General features: G+C 37.1%; 1 protein-coding gene across 1 annotated transcript in view; it reads left to right on the top strand.

The window, feature by feature from the left end:
• Positions 1-477: 477 nt before the first annotated feature.
• LOC121732057 (echinoderm microtubule-associated protein-like CG42247) overlaps positions 478-17,923 on the top strand; it is a 39,462-nt gene continuing 22,016 nt past the window's right edge. Inside the window, exons 1-2 of the mRNA XM_042121826.1 lie at positions 478-972; positions 15,938-16,117. Coding sequence (XP_041977760.1) covers positions 478-972; positions 15,938-16,117 — 675 coding nt within the window. The remainder of the gene's footprint in view (positions 973-15,937; positions 16,118-17,923) is intronic.

Genomic DNA, 17,923 nt, shown 5'->3' with positions numbered 1-17,923 from the left:
GGCTCATTTATCGAGGAAGGCTAATGGCTATAAATTATCACTCTAAGACTAATAGAAGCGAAGAAACAGCGGAAAATGCGGTAAAAACCGAGAAAATTATTTTAAGGTGCTTATCTCGTGAACTACTTGATGAATTTTTAAGTTATTTGGCACAGATGTAGAGTAGACCATGACGTGAAGGAACATAGGCTATTATTGCGCGAAATTGTACGGTTTCCGTAAAATTTCTCATTTATGCGGGCGAGGTCGCGTGGAACGTCTAGTTAAGTTATATTAGTTGTATAATATATAAGAGTTCAATGTACTCTTGCTTCGTAAATAATGGTAGTACTGTTCCATATTCCATAACACCTTAGCCTAATTCCATAAAAATACTTACGGAATTAAGTAATATTAATCATGAATGGAATCTAAGCTACGTATCTATTGATGGGCGGGCGGCGCGGCGGGCAGTCGCGTGCGGCAGACCCATGCGTTATGTCGCGTCGAGTGCCAAGTAAACGCCTGCAACCTCTCCGTTCGCAGGTTGCGCCGGAACCCCCGCCGCCAGAACCCGCGCAACCGCCGGAACCGGAGCCGCAACCGCCGTCCGACGACGAGAAGGACCACGAATGGCGACCGTCACGAGCCGCCTCTCCTCACCGACCTGATGATATATCGGAGGGCTCCGAAGTCAACGCTCGACCTGTGAGAGCGGAACCGACCAGTAGATACGCGAACCTCAACTACTGGAAGGCCCGAAGAGTTGTCTTCTACAGAAATGGGGATCCGTTCCACCCGGGAGTTGAGTTCCGGTTCAAGCTGGGGAGAGACCTGGTTTCCATGGATGCTCTGCTCGACCGCCTGTCGGAGAGGCTGGAGCTGCCGAGAGGAGCAAGATTCATCTTCGGCATGGACGGAGACAGGAAATACCGGCTGGAGGAACTCGAAGACGGCGCCTCCTACGTCGTGTCCTCCTACAAAACGTTTAAGGTAAGAATTTGTAATTTTACAAGTTTGTTTGTGTAATTAAAAGTAATGTGCCACGCAACGTTTTTAACCGGCCTAGATTCGAATGGGTTGTAGCGTTTTTACAAATCATAAATATTTTTTTATTAATTAAAAATCACACTTGTTGTGACATGAAATTTTGTGTAAATTAAATTATGTATAGTTTATGAAGGCGCCCTTAATTGTAGGTTATTTCTAAAATATGATCAAAGGGTGGACAAAATATGATTAATTTCTAGGCAGTAGGTACAAATCCAGGTTATATTGTGTTATATGGAACTTTTAATACTGTCTTATCATAAACCCATTTCTTGTTTATCAGAATGTAGAATTACTTTATTACTTACTAACGGTTACGAAATTATAATTTATACGACTTATATCTTTAGCATTATTATTTTTACTGCCATTTTGTATAATTTGACGTAACGTTACACAAGGTCGTGTCCTTGGCTAGATGTAGGTCGGAGGATAAGACCCCTAGATTTACCCCAACCCCATACCCTTTACCCCCATCTACCCCCAAACGCATTTACATTTTGATTACACCAAAATTCGGCATCCCGATAAAGCGACTAATTGCCACAATTCCAAATAACCATTCCGCGCAGGAAATTAGAAAAAAAAACTAGTGATTCAAGATTTTATTTAACGAAACAAAATAACTAGCTAACTTGTTATTTTTGATAGACATGGAAGCTTCTATATTACTTGGATTTTAAATCATTTAACAGGAATTTGTCTTTTATTTTTAACGCGATTAAGCGTTCAAAAATAACTAAAGAGTTTAATTTTTTCACATTGTTTTTCGTTACCACATCCACTACATCTGTGTCAAGCACTTCAAATCCAATTAAATATGCATTTATGATACTTATTTGTCATATATTAATTTCTTCCACATAATATTTACATGTTTACAGTACATAGAGTTGGCAGTTGGCACTGGGCGCGCGGGGGCAATGCACTACCTTGCACTTAGTATGCATGAAGGCAACGTATTAACCCAACGTATAATCTTTCGCAGTAATAAATGGAGTAAACAAAACGTTGGGATATAATTATATGAAATTTTAAGGTGAAAAATGATATCTAATATCAGATGATAGCATAGGAAGAGTTTTGTAAGGTGCAGTGTGTAATGTGTTATAATATCCTAAGACCCGACCGTAAAATCCTGCAGGAATCGTTTTTTTCGATCAAATATATTTTAAAATAATCTTTAGAACGTATAGAATGGATTAATGTTGGGTTGCCTTGTCAAAAGTAGCCGCAAGTACCTCTAATTAAGTTTAATGTTCATGAGATAAATGCATAAATTTGCATGTATATTTTTTTTCAATAAATTTTATATCATCTGAAAGAAAATGACGAGACAAAATAAGGTATAAATGGCCGCAACCTAGGGTTGCCAGCCTGTAAACAGACAGTTGTTCATCAAAATTGAAGCATCGTTTTTTTTAATAATTTTGATAGAGAATTAAATTTTTATGCATTTTGTACATGGATATCCATGGTTGCCAGTTCCACGATAGCCGCAAACTCGGGTTGCCATCACTTTCGTATACGACATCGCGTGAGGTTAGGAAGCGCAAGAGAAAAGAAGCACGCATTGTTACTTGCGACTTTAAACAATAAAGGTCCTGTAGACCTTTATTGTTTAAAGTCGCAGTTTGGCGTAATATGCGCATATTATTGATGCCGACAAAATTGTAAATCTTTAAAAAATATAATATGGTAAAAGAAAAACTATCACGGCTAAGAATACTTCATGATTGAGTAAATAGATGAAACCCGCAACTCGTGCGTTTATCGCGAATGAACCGTATATTGTTCGGGGATAAAAAGTATTTTGTCCTTTCCCGGGACTCAAAGCATCTATAGATATACCAATATTCAACAAAATCAGTTCAATGGTTTGGGCTTGAATAAGCAACAGATAGTCAGACACACTTTCGCTTTTATAATATTATAGTAAAAGTGTATAGTATGGATACTCGTTCGTTTAACACAAAAAAGTAGGAAGTATAAAGGAACTTTTCGCTCAAATTCCAAGTCAATTTCTGTTTTGGACTTTTCCATCCACAAATATTTGTTGACTAGGCTATCAGTGTCGCAGCTGCTATGCAATATCCTCATTATCGCAAGTAACAATGCGTGCTTCTTTTCTCTTGCGCTTCCTAACCTCACGCGATGTCGTATACAAAAATGATGGCAACCCGAGTTTGCGGCTATCGTGGAACTGGCAACCATGGATATCCATGTACAAAATGCATAAAACTTTAATTCTCTATCAAAATTATTAAAAAAAAACGTTGCTTCAATTTTGATGAACAACTATGTCTGTTTACGGGCTGGCAACCCTAGGTTGCGGCCGACTTAGAGCTGGCAACAATTTATACCTTATTTTGTCTCGTCATTTTCTTTCAGATTATGTAAAATTTATTGAAAAAAAATATACATGCAAATTTATGCATGTATCTCATTAACATTAAACTTAATTAGAGGTACTTGCGGCTACTTTTGACAAGGCAACCCAACATTAATCCATTCTATATGTTCTAAAGATTATTTATTTGATCGAAAAAACGATTCCTGCAGGATTTTACGGTCGGATCCAATACTATAAGTATTCGCATTTCTAGTTACCGTATTTAATATACTGCTAAATAAAAATCAGAATTTAGGACACAGTAAAGCTATATATATAAAGCATAACAATTATGTGAAAAAGATAAAATACTCAGATTAATCATTATTATCACTCCTAGCTTACATAATAATATTAGGACTATTGAGCATCGACGGCTATAATTTTATGTTTTCAATGTTTATTTAGATGATGTAATTGATATAAACAGGTACAAGACCAAACAAATTATTTTATGCCAAATAATATGCGACTGAAACAAAAGTCATAAAGTATTAGTCACAATTTCTAGATGAATACAGTCATTACTATAATAAATAATCACAACTGTGAATGTATGAATAATAAGTAAACAGACTTGGGGCGTTCACATTTTGTTTTTTACATTGAGCAATCGTCGACTTGACACGCGAACCTTAGCAATATTTATTCTCTGAATCTGATTCACAAAACGAATTTACAATATGAAAATGTAAGACTTTTTTCAAATACTAATTAGTAATTAGTATCTACTACCTTGAAGCGGAACAAAAATAATATATTTTTGATTATTTTACAACATTTGATAACATTTCATTTGCACTGTCGTGCTCAAAGACTTTTAATGGTTCCATTAACTTTAATAAAGATTTTGACACAAGCTCCACACATCTTATGAAACTTTTCTTTAAATTAAAGTTATGTAAACATAAACAATCTCTGAGTGTGGCCGTAAGTTACATTCAGTTTGAGCTTAGCTCTAGGCTAGACGAGCAATTTTATTGCGCAATATCAAGTAGGTATTGTCTAATATTATTGACCGTCTTTGGTTGACATTGAACATCACGCACCTTCAATCTAATTGTCAAATAAACTGTTCAATAAAATTGAAGCGTGATATTGACAATACAATTGATCGTCTAGGGGACGGCTAAAATCTTATTCGTAGCTGTTCGTAGCAGCGCGTAGCCCTGCGTAGCGCTTGCGTAGCGCCTTCTTTTCGTGCACAATGCACATATTTTTACATAAAATGATGGAAAAGGCTCACTTGCTAGACTAAGGGCCTGTTCCACCACTTTCTGATAAAGTGCCTAGTTATAGGCTATTCACAACTTTTTTGACAGATTCTCAATACTTGATCTGTCAAGTTAATTGGTGGATAGCCTTATCAGGAAGTGGTGAAACAGGCCCTAATTGTTAAAAAAAGTAGATTATATCTAGTATGAAAATACAAGTGTATTTTCCACACTAGATAATATATTCTACTAATTCAATAATAGTATACAATACTAGATTTTAATTATTGCCAAGGCAATATAAACGCATGAAGTACACCATTAAAACAATAACTTCATTATAATAAACATTATAAACTCTATACCTGCAGTTTTATTGGTCTCGTGTTTACGACCGATATTATTTTCTTGTTTATGTGTATATATATTTCTCAGTATACGCCGCGTCACGCTAATCGCAATCTCATACCGCTAATACAATAATGCGGCACCTTAATGACTTCTCAACTATGTTACATGACCTTATGACCCTAAGGGCTAGTTCACATTGCAAGGTAGGCGGTCGTGCGGTGCATTTATAAACAATTTGAAATTTGGAACAAGCAGACAAGCACCTCGAGTAGCAAGTATCTTGTGTAGTAAAGTTCAGTTTTTAGTGGATCATTTAAAATTGAGTTCATCACATTTATACGTGGGAGAGCCATGCTTTGGCACGAATGGGCCGGCTCGACCGGAGAAATTCCACGTTCTCACAGAAAACCGGCGTGAAACAGCGCTTGCGCTGTGTTTCGTCGAGTGAGTGAGCTTACCGGAGGCCCAATCCTATTCCCTTCCTTACCCTCCCCTATTCCCTTCCCTTCCCATCCCTACCCTCCCCTATTACCCTATTCCCTCTTAAAAGGCCGGCAACGCGCCTGCAGCTCTTCTGATGCTGCGAGTGTCCATGGGCGACGGAAGTTGCTTTCCATCAGGTTATCCGTTTGCTCGTTTGCCCCCTTATTTCATAAAAAAAATTACGTCATACATCATCGACGCGCCATGTTGCTATTCTTAGAGTCTGTCAAAACACAATAATATGAACATTTATTATACACATACAAATATTTTGTATCTCAACTCTCAAGACTCAAAAGTCTTGTATCTCAAGGGTGTTTTGTATCTCAAGAGACTACCGTATTCTTACTTTCAAGTGAAACCGCACCCTGCGGGTTTTAAACATTACGATATAAAAAAAACAGATATTGAAAAAATGCTATTAGGTTCAAAGCATAAGGGTGTTTATCGTATCGGGTACCGTACTGTGTAAAAGTCCTAAGAGCCGGTTTCACAATCGTGCATAGTGACGCATAGTCTAGAACAGCCATACTCAACCTGCGGCCCGCGGCCCGCTGGGATTTTATCAGTGGCCCAAATGAAGTTAAGCCATTTTAAATATCATGTCCACCGGCAAAATATGTTATTTGTACCTGAAATTTTTCCAAAATTTTTGTTGCGGCCCGCAACACCAAGACCAAAGCGTGTTTTTGGCCCGTATAAAAAAAAGTTGAGTAAAACTGGTCTAGAAATTTTGTCTCTACGAATGTGATTATATATTTATAAAATATTTCTCATTTCAATGGTATTTAAAAGCAAAGGTTTAGATACAAAGTCGTATGAAATAAAGTCTATACACTTTCTATTAATGTCTTCATTTAATAACTATAAACAATCGTTAAATATGAGTGCTGTCGTAAAACTTTTTTAATTTCATACCCTTTTTTTAATGTAACGTGACTGTGAAATCGTATTTGCCGGAAGTGTTTATTAGGTTTTATTGGCGCTGTGCATAAACTGCATAAATGGCCGTTTGGGCGGGGTCAGGCGATCACCCGATCGAATTGGGTCAAGACGTACCCAATTCATCATCATCATATTGCCTGCGAGAGTCGGTTAGCAGATAAAAAAATATTCATTACAAAACGGAACACTTATTGGATCACTTTCTTATCCGTCTGTAAGTTGTCACGCGTTGAAATTCATAATATTATCAAAATGCAAAGCCGACGCAATGAAATAATACAGCCGAAAAACTTGTACGAAGTTTTGAACAAAAATGAAAAATCGAAAAGCGTTTAAGTTACGATAGTGAAAATATTTTTTATATTTTGTGCGAAACCCTCGGTGAGCGAGTCCAACTCGCCCCTGAGCAGCTTCTTTTATTGCTCAAATTTTAAAACAATGTTATTTACAATTCTTTATTTTAAATTATTTTATATTCTTTATGTTTTTATCACGAACAACAAGATTTTTTATTGATATAAAAGGTGTAAATAACGCTTATTAGGCCCAAGGTCGCCGTTGCCTTCGCCCAATTTAATCCCGAACGTGCGTGTCGTCGGGCTAAATTGTTTTTAGTCATAATTACGAAGCCAGGTCGACCGATGAGTATCGGCCTGACGTTTGTAACGCTAGGGTCGCGTGGCCTGACTGAGACTGACCTTGGGGGACACTAAACGCCGTTTTCGAATTCAAATCGTGTCCAACTCACAAACGTGCTATACGCCAGCCGCGTACACCTTAAACGCTGCTGTTAGAGTCAATTTTTGGTTAACATGCGGCGGTTAAGTCTTTTCTATTTGTGTGTTGACGACTTTGTTTTGCTGGTGCGGCTTTATCAGCTGTTAGGGGTGTAGTGGCTCATATAGCGTGTTGGAACCACCACGTATCTGTTCTAACTTCTATCTTGTCGTAGTGCACAGTGTGATCCAGAAAGTTCGGTTAGAGTTCGAAAACTTTGTGCGACGATTTTGGTAGTTTCTAATTTTTTTAATTATGTTCTTGTTTTAAAACCTATAACACCAACGCAAAAGTTACAAATTTGTATTTGGAACCTCAAAAAATAATTATTTTATGTTTCATTGATTACTTTCAATGTTTTATTTTTAAATATTTGAAATTATTATTACGTACCTAATTATTAAATGTAGCTGTATTTAATTTAATTTATTCATTATAAATGCGCTTAAACAGTAAATATCACAACTTTAAAATATTTTAAAACTTTTCATCCTCACCAATCCATCTATAAAATAAACGGCAATCTTAACTCTAATTTTTAATCTAAGAGAGAAAAATCTCTACTAAAACAAATACAAACAAAGGAAAGCTAAACGTAATTTAAGTGAAAAGTATTGTGAATATTGTGATGTTCAGTCATTTGGTAGTGTATTCCCTGGTCTTGTAATAGCATTATCTAATACAACTTGTAAATCAAATCATATGATTTTAAAAGCCTAGTTACAAATCAAAGATGTATGGGATTTGACGAGCGTTAAAAGAGGAATTCGCGATGTGTTATACCAAATCCCATACATTTTTTATTTCTATTTTTTACATTGCAAATTGCATACGATAATGCAATTCGAATCAGCTACGAAATAAATTGCGCACTCAAAAGGAACCCGTACATTTTGCCGCGATTAATAAAATTCATATTGCATTCTGTGTCTTTTCTATAATCTGAGGCCGTACCGCCCGTAGCCAAAGCCCCTTTCGTTAAAAACGATGACGAAATTCTTTATCAAAATGTATGGGATTTGACATTAATCTTCGCAAGCAAAATTTCATTTAGCGATGACTTATTTCAAACCGCATACATTTTGATAACGAATTTCGTTATCGTTTTTAACGAAAGATACTTTGTCCAAGGGGCTTTCTATAAGTGTGTGTATAAAATCGGGGAAGAAGTTTTGAAATCAATTTGGGACAAATACTTTATCTTCTTTCATCGCTTCACAGCAATTTGATTACGCGCGGGCGTACATTTTTTCGAATAAAAACTATCTAAGTATGTATTCCCGAGACTCATTAACTATATCTCTTTACCTAGCAAAATCAGTTCAGTTATTAAGCGTGAAGAAAGAAAAAGCGTGGAGCACATAGACTGACAGCATTTTTGCATTTGTATCGTATAAAATGTGTTTAATTATAGATGACGCCCGCAATTCTTGCGCCAAAATTCTTTTATCGCTCGGGAACCTCCCGTTCCGGGAAATGTCCTTTCCCGGGACTCAAAGTATCTCCATACCAAATTTCAGCAAAATCGGTTCGGCGGTTTGGGCGTGAAGAGGTAACAGACAGACAGACTTTCGCATTTATAATATTAGTTAATATTACAGTTTATACAAGTCGTGTAAATTTCACATATATTATGTAACGGTTATATACAAGGTTTACATATTATAACGTGACGGTGTCGCGTGCTACGTCGACAGCAACGCACACCAATCGCAGACCTCATATATTTTGTGATATATAGCCATTACCCAACAATCAACATTGTATGCCCACACCTGATTCTAAGGCTCAGTTTGCACCGCGCGGAATGGAATGGAAGCGACTTTTTACAACGAAACTGCAAACGCACAACGAACTTCTATCAACAGTATATAACACAAATTAAACACGAGCCAAAAAATTGGACGCGCCTCTTCTGCGGAATTCTAGAGAATTCTACGGTGCCAATTCTCTCGTATGATGAATTGAAGCTTTTTTTTTATGAAATAAGGGGGCAAACGAGCAAACGGGTCACCTGATGGAAAGCAACTTCCGTCGCCCATGGACACTCGCAGCATCAGAAGAGCTGCAGGTGCGTTGCCGGCCTTTTAAGAGGGAATCGGGTAATAGGGGAGGGTAGGGATGGGACGGAAAGGGAATAGGGGAGGGTAGATAAGGGAAAAGGGTAGGGGATTGGGCCCCCGGTAAACTCACTCACTCGGCGAAACACATTGCAAGCGCTGTTTCACGCCGGTTTTCTGTGAGAACGTAGTATTTCTCCGGTCGAGCCGGCCCATTCGTGTCGAAGCATGGCTCTCCCACGTATAAATTCGCTTCCATTCCGTTCCATTCCACGGCGGTGTAAATTGAGCGTAATAGGGTCGAATATTACATTAATGGCATAGATGTAATTTATAAAGCGGTCTTTATTTATGACTCGATGACGCCCGCTCTCCATTGCACCGAAATTAATTTATCGCGCTGGAACCTTACAACCTTGCCGTAACCGTTGTTTACCCTTTAATTAATTTTTTAAATTGTTTTTCATATTTTATTCACATAGTGCAGTTTATACAGGTGTGATCTTATTAGACCTGGATCCCAGAAGGATAAGACATAACTTACTTTCTGATGGATGAAACCATAGGTTCTTAGTAGTGCCTCGTGTACTTAGAATACCTGCGAATTTGTGTAACTCTACGTGTGACACCTGGTCAGGTACCAGGTAACAAAGTGGACTAAAAATTAGTGTGTACACGTAGAGCTACACAAATTCGCAGGTATACTAAGTACACGAGGCACTACTAAGAACCTATGGTTTCATCCATCAGAAAGTAAGTTATGTCTTATCCTTCTGGGAGCGAAAGATTAAACTTTTATTTTATAAAATTAATCATATTATAATATCTAAATACCATTCTTACTAGATACCCTGTAAGAACAGTATTCTAAACTTTATTCTTAACAAAATTGATCAACGTTCAACCTTCAATGTTTTCAGGCAAACATACTAAACAATAGCCCAAAAACAAAGAAAACCGTTGAGTAGGCGTTCGTAATTACAGAAACAAGGTCACACGTGATACACCATACTGTAACTGCAGATTAATATCATCATCATCATAATATGTTGTTAATCAACACCCTACGACGGGTTTACAACTGTACATGTATATTGTATACAAGTAATAATTTTTTGTGTCTCCGAATGATTGTTTCGCCTGAGCATTGATTCTGAATATGTTGTTACATTGAATAGTTTTCTTTAAAAAAATTGCGGTTACGGAATTGATGAAACTATTGTGTAACCAAAATTTAAGGGGTACGGATTTCTCTATGATCTACATTCTACACCAAATTTCGTCAAAATCATTTGAGTCCCGAGACTAATAATAATATTATAATCATGCCAAAACCTACGATTCCTACGTGAATACACGAATCTCAGAGTAACAAAATTACGGACAGTCTCTAGTATTAAACATTTTATTCTCGACAGAGACAAAATTTCTAAAATATCTAACACCGCATTCAACGTTGCCATATCATTACCGTACATTATCGTGTATCGCAATTTAAAAATGCACTATACAATTTGATTCAACCATACATTTTGATTCAACCTTCTAACAAACAGTACACGAGGCCATAGAATCAAACCATAATTTAGCACAAATCATATATCTCCCCGGGCGTATGCAAATCGCTGACGTCGTATGCAGTCGATGCGACAGCTAGGTAGAGCTAGTGTTGTTTTACCTTGAGTTTACACGAAAATGGTCCTTATGGCGTTGGCATAAAGTCCTGTTAAAGGTATTTTAGTTCTGAATGCAACAATGCATATGCAACTAGCTACAAGGCTAGGGTACTTGAACTTGTGAACGCTTCTGACATTAAACTAAGGAATGTTGAAAAGTTTTTTTTGTGTTACTATGGACAATTGAACAAAATCTAAAAACGTAGTAAATCTATGCAGAAATTAAGTAATTTTTTGTTGTTATTAGTAAGGTTTAGCTTAAGAAAATTGGTAGACTTTTTATCACTTGTAAATAGGAGCAAAATGTATGAATATAATATGTTTTATAAAAGCCGCCTTTAAACATTTTAAAACACAGCATTTCTCACTGGCACTATTCAAATTTCAAATAATTTTACGCACTTTTAACATCGTAACAAAGAGTTTTATCAACTTACAAAAGTCGACGAGTTGCTCAACAAGTTGACAAGTCGACAAGTTGCCCAATGTGTTAAAGAGACTATACAAAAGTGTGGCGCACCAAGAGATTCTTTAACTCAACAACAACAACAAAAACTCTATTACCGAACAGTCAAGTAGTTGCTCAACAAGTTGACAAGTCCACGGGTTGGCCAACGCGTTGAAGAGACAAAACACAAAAGTGTTGCGCACCAAGACATTATTTACCCGCAAACTCGAGTTACCGAACAGTCGACGAGTTGCTCAACAAGTTGACAAGTCAACTGGTTGCTCAACGAGTTGATAAGCTCAACGAATTCACAAGTGGGTTGCCCAACGAGTTGAAGAGACACCAAAGTGTGGCGCCCAAGCCGAAGACGGTGGCTGTCGTCGGCTCGCAGCAGCATGGACAGCGACGAGGAGTCCTTCACCGTGATCTCGCTGCCAGTCAACACTCCCGAGCCGCCTGTGAGTACCTGACATACCTATCATATAGCCAGTTACCAGAACTAAGGAGTACCTCGACTTCAAACAAACGGGTGAATATATTATACGCGAGTTGGGCGCGATTGTCACTTTCAACATGTTGCACAATGCTGAGTGCATTATTAATGCCCGCGCAGGCCGATATGACATATACTAGGTCAAACGTATTTTCGAGATCTCTTCTGAGTCGGCCTACTTGTTAGTTCTGTGTCCTTTGATGTAGCTGGGGAAGTCGCACTTACATTATGTATCATCGAAGAAATTGATTCATAGACATCTGTCTACCTACGTAATTTGGTCGAGCTATGGCAATTCAAAAAAGACAGATCACGATCTGTCTTTGACGTTACGAAATCAATTATATAAGTCTACCATCTGCTTGTAAATCAAATTCTTTGATAGTACAAAATATATTGTATCTGATTAATTATGGTAGTGTTCGTAAAGGTTGGGCTAAAACAGCAAAATATTCTGTCGGTCAGGGCTAGTGGTGGCTTAGTATAAATTGCGAAGTCCTGCTATGCAGTGTGTATATCAACGGAATGCATAGTAAACTTTTCTTACTGGATTTAGGCAGACATTGTTCACTGTTGTGTAATATTAGGTAAATAAAGTACCTGTAGTAATTTCATGAAGTAATAATAATAATATTATTTATTATGATTTTTGTTAAAAAAATACACACAATTTTACCACGTTTACAACGTTTGCCTAAATCTGTTGAAGAATAGGAGAACTACTTGTGTTAGAAAAAAATAGGCTGTATCAACATTAGGTCATAAGTCACTGCACATAATAACCTGCTTATAGATTTCACAATTAAACAGCTTAAGCCCGGCCGCACATTATCCGAAATTTCTGATGAGATAAATTCGGACGCCCGCCGGAACGCACTCTGTTCATTTTGTTGAAGTCCCCGCATACTATCGGAATTCGGATGAGTCAAATTGTATGAGCGGGGCGGGGCGTCCGAATTTTTCTGATTAGAAATTCGGGTAATGTGCGGCCGAGCTAAAACTTAGGCCTAGACTATCGTATACCATTATAATTTTGCGTCCTCATTTCATACTTAAAAAGTAGGTAAACCACAATTTCTTTTACATGTAAAGCATCTCGTGTGAAGTCCACTTAAGTGTTATTACAGTCAATTATTATTTAATATCACACAACAGTTCTTTGTATTTGTTTTGCTCATGAATATTCATGAGGCGTACTCAGATAGCCCTAACACAGTCCCAAGGAAACGTATTTCGCATGAAATATAACAATTATGATGAATTGTCGTGGTATTTTTCATGTTACTTCGAAGTGGGACTTGTTCAAATATTTAAATATGCTAAATGAATTGGATAGCTAGAAATAATATTAGTAGTATTCTTGTGTAGGCTGAAATTAGTAGACATTTTGTTGGTTTAATTGTTTGAGCGAGTTACCACTATCATGGTCTCTGCCATTATATAAGTTTATATACTGGTACTTCATATTCCTATTTTCTTCTGATTAATTTAGTTCGGGGCCTAGGACAGCTTTAGCATGCCCCTCGGGCTCCCTGAGATCATGTCAAAGAGTTGTTGGATATCGCTGTCAATCCTGGCGACACAGGAGATAGTGGTGGGAATGTGTGGCGGGCCAAAGCCCGTTTAAAAATATATACATTTATTCAAACAAACACCAAACTGAACATTTATAATTCAAACAAAATTAGAGTGACTGATTGGTCAAAACTTCAAAAGGAACTTTTGGAGTTTTGACCAATCAGAACGCGTTTGAAATTAGCTTAATATTTCATTACAATAACTCCGTAATTTAATAGAAAGCAGACTGGATCGAACAAAGAACGAAGTAAAATAGTAGAATTGGAGTACAGAAATCAGAACCCATTAAACTGCGTGAATGCCAAACTAGAAAACTCTAGAACTAACAATTAAATTGAGGAATGTAAAGAACGAAGCCTTGACCGTAAACGATGTACATTGTACCATTCAAAAAGCGTTTGGCAGAACAACAAAACACCGCAGTTCACTTGCTATGCAGCAATGTCCGCCGCGGCCTCGCCCGCGACACACTCGTACACACTTGCACACACTCGTACACACTTGTGCACACCTGTACACACTTGCACGTCCTAAACCTCCCCCGAATATTGGTCACCTGTCAGGCCGAGGTCACAGTATCGCACGCACGCGACCTTGAGGTGGTATCAGCCAAGGCCGCGTTCGCCGACGCCCGCCAGTGATTTCCCGACGCTTGTTGTAGCCGGAACTCAAAATATCGCGAATCAGGATCCGGGTTTACGCGAAAAGCGCGGAGAATTTGCGCATCACCGACAACCTGGTGAGTGCTTTGGATGTTTAGATATAGATGTATTGTCAATTAAAAATATGTAAGTGAAAAAAATAATAAATTCATAAGTTACACTAGTTGTGAATTAATTATTTTTATCACTCGAGGAGTGCTACGCTGTAGATTGCTTTCGTAGCAACCATTCGTAGCGCTGCGTCTACGCCCGTAGCATGCGCCTACGTCGTAGCTTCTCTACGATGATAGTTCATTTTTTTTTTTTATAATCTTTAGACTTTATCCATTAATAATAATTTAATGTTTACATGTTTTTTTTTAAATATTTAGCGACATTTGTACAGGATAAAATTCGTGATAGACGAAAGTAAACAAAAATTTTGTAAGATTTTCGTCAAGATAAAACTAACACGTTCGACCTGGATTTGTAACCTATTTACGCATTAATTGTACCTTATGTGGGTCAATTATTGTTTATTTACTTGCCCAAGTCTAAAAGTAAAAGGGTAACTTTATTGTGCAATAAATGTCCGACAATAATTATTTTACATGTTTTTCCAGGGGTTTAAGAACATTAATGAAACGCAAAGTCGGAATGGGGTCGAAATAACTGGGTCAAAAATACCGTCGGTGGTAAGAAATAACAAAAAGTGGTGGTGGTCTGAATTCCAGTAGTAAAATTGTGGCGATAAAACTTACGTCAGCGTCGCACGCATGTGTGGAACTTGCATTTGCATAAGTCCCAATATACTTAGTTTTTTAATCCTCGAAATGTGGTAAAAGGAGTTTCTTCGAAAGTTGCGTGTCAGTTTAGTTCTAATTTAACTTAGTCGTTATACTAGTTTTTTCATACTCGAAATGTATGTAGAGATGAATATTTCTTCGCAAGTTGCGTGTCACTTTAATGCTAATGTAGCTGTAGATTACAGCTATAGAAAGATGGAGATAAAGTCTGTTCTTAACAAAGATTACAATCAAATCTAGTACTTTAGCCTTCTGCGCATTGCTCCAGATTAAATGTTATGTGTATAGAAATTTTGTCTATTAGAGCTGTAGTTTGACCTCAATTAAATATTTTTTTTATCGAATTTAGTAATTCAAGGCTTTCAAATTACAACCGCTATTATACTAAACTCTCATAGTGGCCGTACTTACAGCAACCTTACAGGTTTAATAGCATTTTGGATTCTCTAGGTCTTCGGTAATATCATGCAGGTGCAGATAGTAAATCATATACAGCCTTCGAGTGGCCGGCTCGATTTACTGTTGACTGAGTTTTGTACACGAAATCGTGTCAGGGGCAGACTATACTGTTGCCAAATTGTAATGATTAATGAATATAATATATCATAGATTCTTTATTGCCAAATTCTTTTAAAAAAGACCTGCTTAATAAGTGTCTTATTAATAGCTATGAAACTTATTCTACGTCACTTGTAATTGATCGAAAAATAATCGTTGATGGAATATCAAACACACTTTTGTAAATTTTTAAATAAGGCAAAGATACTATGAGTACTATAACATTACGAACTGTAGCCTGTAGGTGAAGTTTTAGTAACATTGTGATTCTTATTTTGTCTTTTGTCAGTCAATCTTAGACCATTAAACCAACTGGTAACTTGACTTACGCACGCGCTAACGGTCTGACCCTCGCCACAATGGATATTAACTAGACTAACTAGAGTTAGTGTGTGGCATCTCTGCTGCTTCACACTTCTATAAACTCTAAACACCTCTACGTTCACACTGCTAAAACCTTCACCCCAAATACCTCCATATCCCCAGGCCGCCAGCTACGGCAAGAAGAACGGCATGTGGTACGGCGGCGGCGCGACGGGCGGCGGGTGGTCGCGCGGCGTGTCGCGCAAGCAGTCGGTCGCCGAGTCCGACGCACCCCCACCCGGCGGCGGCAAGGCCAGCGGCAGGGTCATCCGCATCGTCAACAACATGGACCACTCCATACAGGTGAGTATCAGATGAGGAGGTCGATGTCAAGCCCAATCCACAAGATTACAATGTATATATCAAACTCAGAGTAGGTTCACACGGCACAATCCTGCACGTTTTTTTGCAGTCTTAACATTCTTAACATTCATACGCCGATTGTACTGTAACAAATCGTGCAGTACAATCGACGTGTGAATGGTTCTATAACTATATGCTCCAGAGGTTAACTTAGAGCGAAGACCATGTCAGTCATGGGCGGCAGCGTTTTCGTGATAGAGAACAAAGACTTAGGGTGTGTCATTTTTTCATTTTTTGCACGTAAGGTAAAAGCACCTATTACCGTGGTAAATCGCCGAATTTGACTTTAGAGTGAAATATTTCGTAATCAAGACGGTTCTCCGCAAATTAGGATTTTTTTAAACGTTTAATAGACATTTTGTATGGTACCCTGTTAACTTCTTTTTATTTATTTTAAAGCGTTGTATTTATTATTATATTTTTTTGTCAGGAATACGATTTCCCCTATTACCGAGGCATGCCCTATGACTTTATCTATTACCGCGGTATGCGCCTCCTAATACCGAGTGTAGAAAAATAAAATACTATTTTATCCTGATGGTTCTGTATAAAATTAAATAGGTATATTAAAATTAAATTTAATAAAATTAAAACAATACATAAAACATTGAGATCGACTTTATTTCAAAAACATGATTAATTAATTAAGTAAACTATTTACTCACAGAAACAAAATTGGCGGCAATATAGTAACTTTCAACCTACCTTAAAAACGATTTTCGGGTATCATTTCGCATAAACAGATTTAAATTTTCATGGAAAATTGTATTTTTAATCACAAGATATGCCGCATTTTCAATCTTTTGTCAATTCAATATTGCAAATGTTTTTATGACGTTTTTGGCACCCAGTACAAAACCTATACTTTAAGTAGCTGTTGTTTTTCAAAAAATTAATGACTTTTAATGGATTTTGAATACATCGGAAATTGATTTTTTGTTTTTAGAATTCATAAGGACAGGCAGATTTTTCAACTTTTACTACAACGACAGTTAATTATCATAAATATATATAACAAAATAGAACCCTCAATATATCCATTACCGAGGGTACCCTCGGTATTAGATGCTACTCCCAATTTTAAGCATCTATTACCGCGAATTGTATTTCTCAATGTAACTAAGTATTTATACTAAATTTCACCATGAAAAGTACGAGATAATACTCCCATAAAAACACAAAAACCAGTAAACAATATCCATAGTCAGTTATAAAGTGTATTACTTTTAAATAACGTAACAAAAATGTGTATGCATTTACATGAATTGGCACGTGATTGTATGCACACAACCTGCTCCTGCGCTGCCGTCGCACAAACTAATTATTTTTGATCCGTTCATAGAGTGATATGCCAACTAGCGCTCATCAGTTCGATGTAAAATACTACAAGTTAAAACATGTCCGAAATAATATTGTGCTAAAGTTATTGCTATTCAATTAAAATACGAAAATACGAATACATCGGTAATTGATGCCAATTTTGCATACCGCGTTAATAGGTGCCTTTACCTTAATAGTTTTTATACCTATAATACATTGTATGCGCCACTATTTATTCGTTAAGACGTATACTGCAAAAAAAAACGTGCAGGATAGTGCCGTGTGAACCTAGACTCAGCTCATAGATTAGATTACATTGACCAAAAATTGTGAGTAGAGCCACCGTAATATCATGGCTAATCAATGATTGAAAATAAAGGTAAAATTGTTACCTTTATTTCAAACTAACCTAACCTAAAAATAATT

Source organism: Aricia agestis, chromosome 11 (genome assembly GCF_905147365.1).
Source record: "Aricia agestis chromosome 11, ilAriAges1.1, whole genome shotgun sequence".
NCBI classification, from domain to species: domain Eukaryota; kingdom Metazoa; phylum Arthropoda; class Insecta; order Lepidoptera; family Lycaenidae; genus Aricia; species Aricia agestis.
The sequence above is the reverse complement of the archived record's forward strand: the minus strand, read 5'-3'. Positions and strand labels throughout refer to the sequence as shown.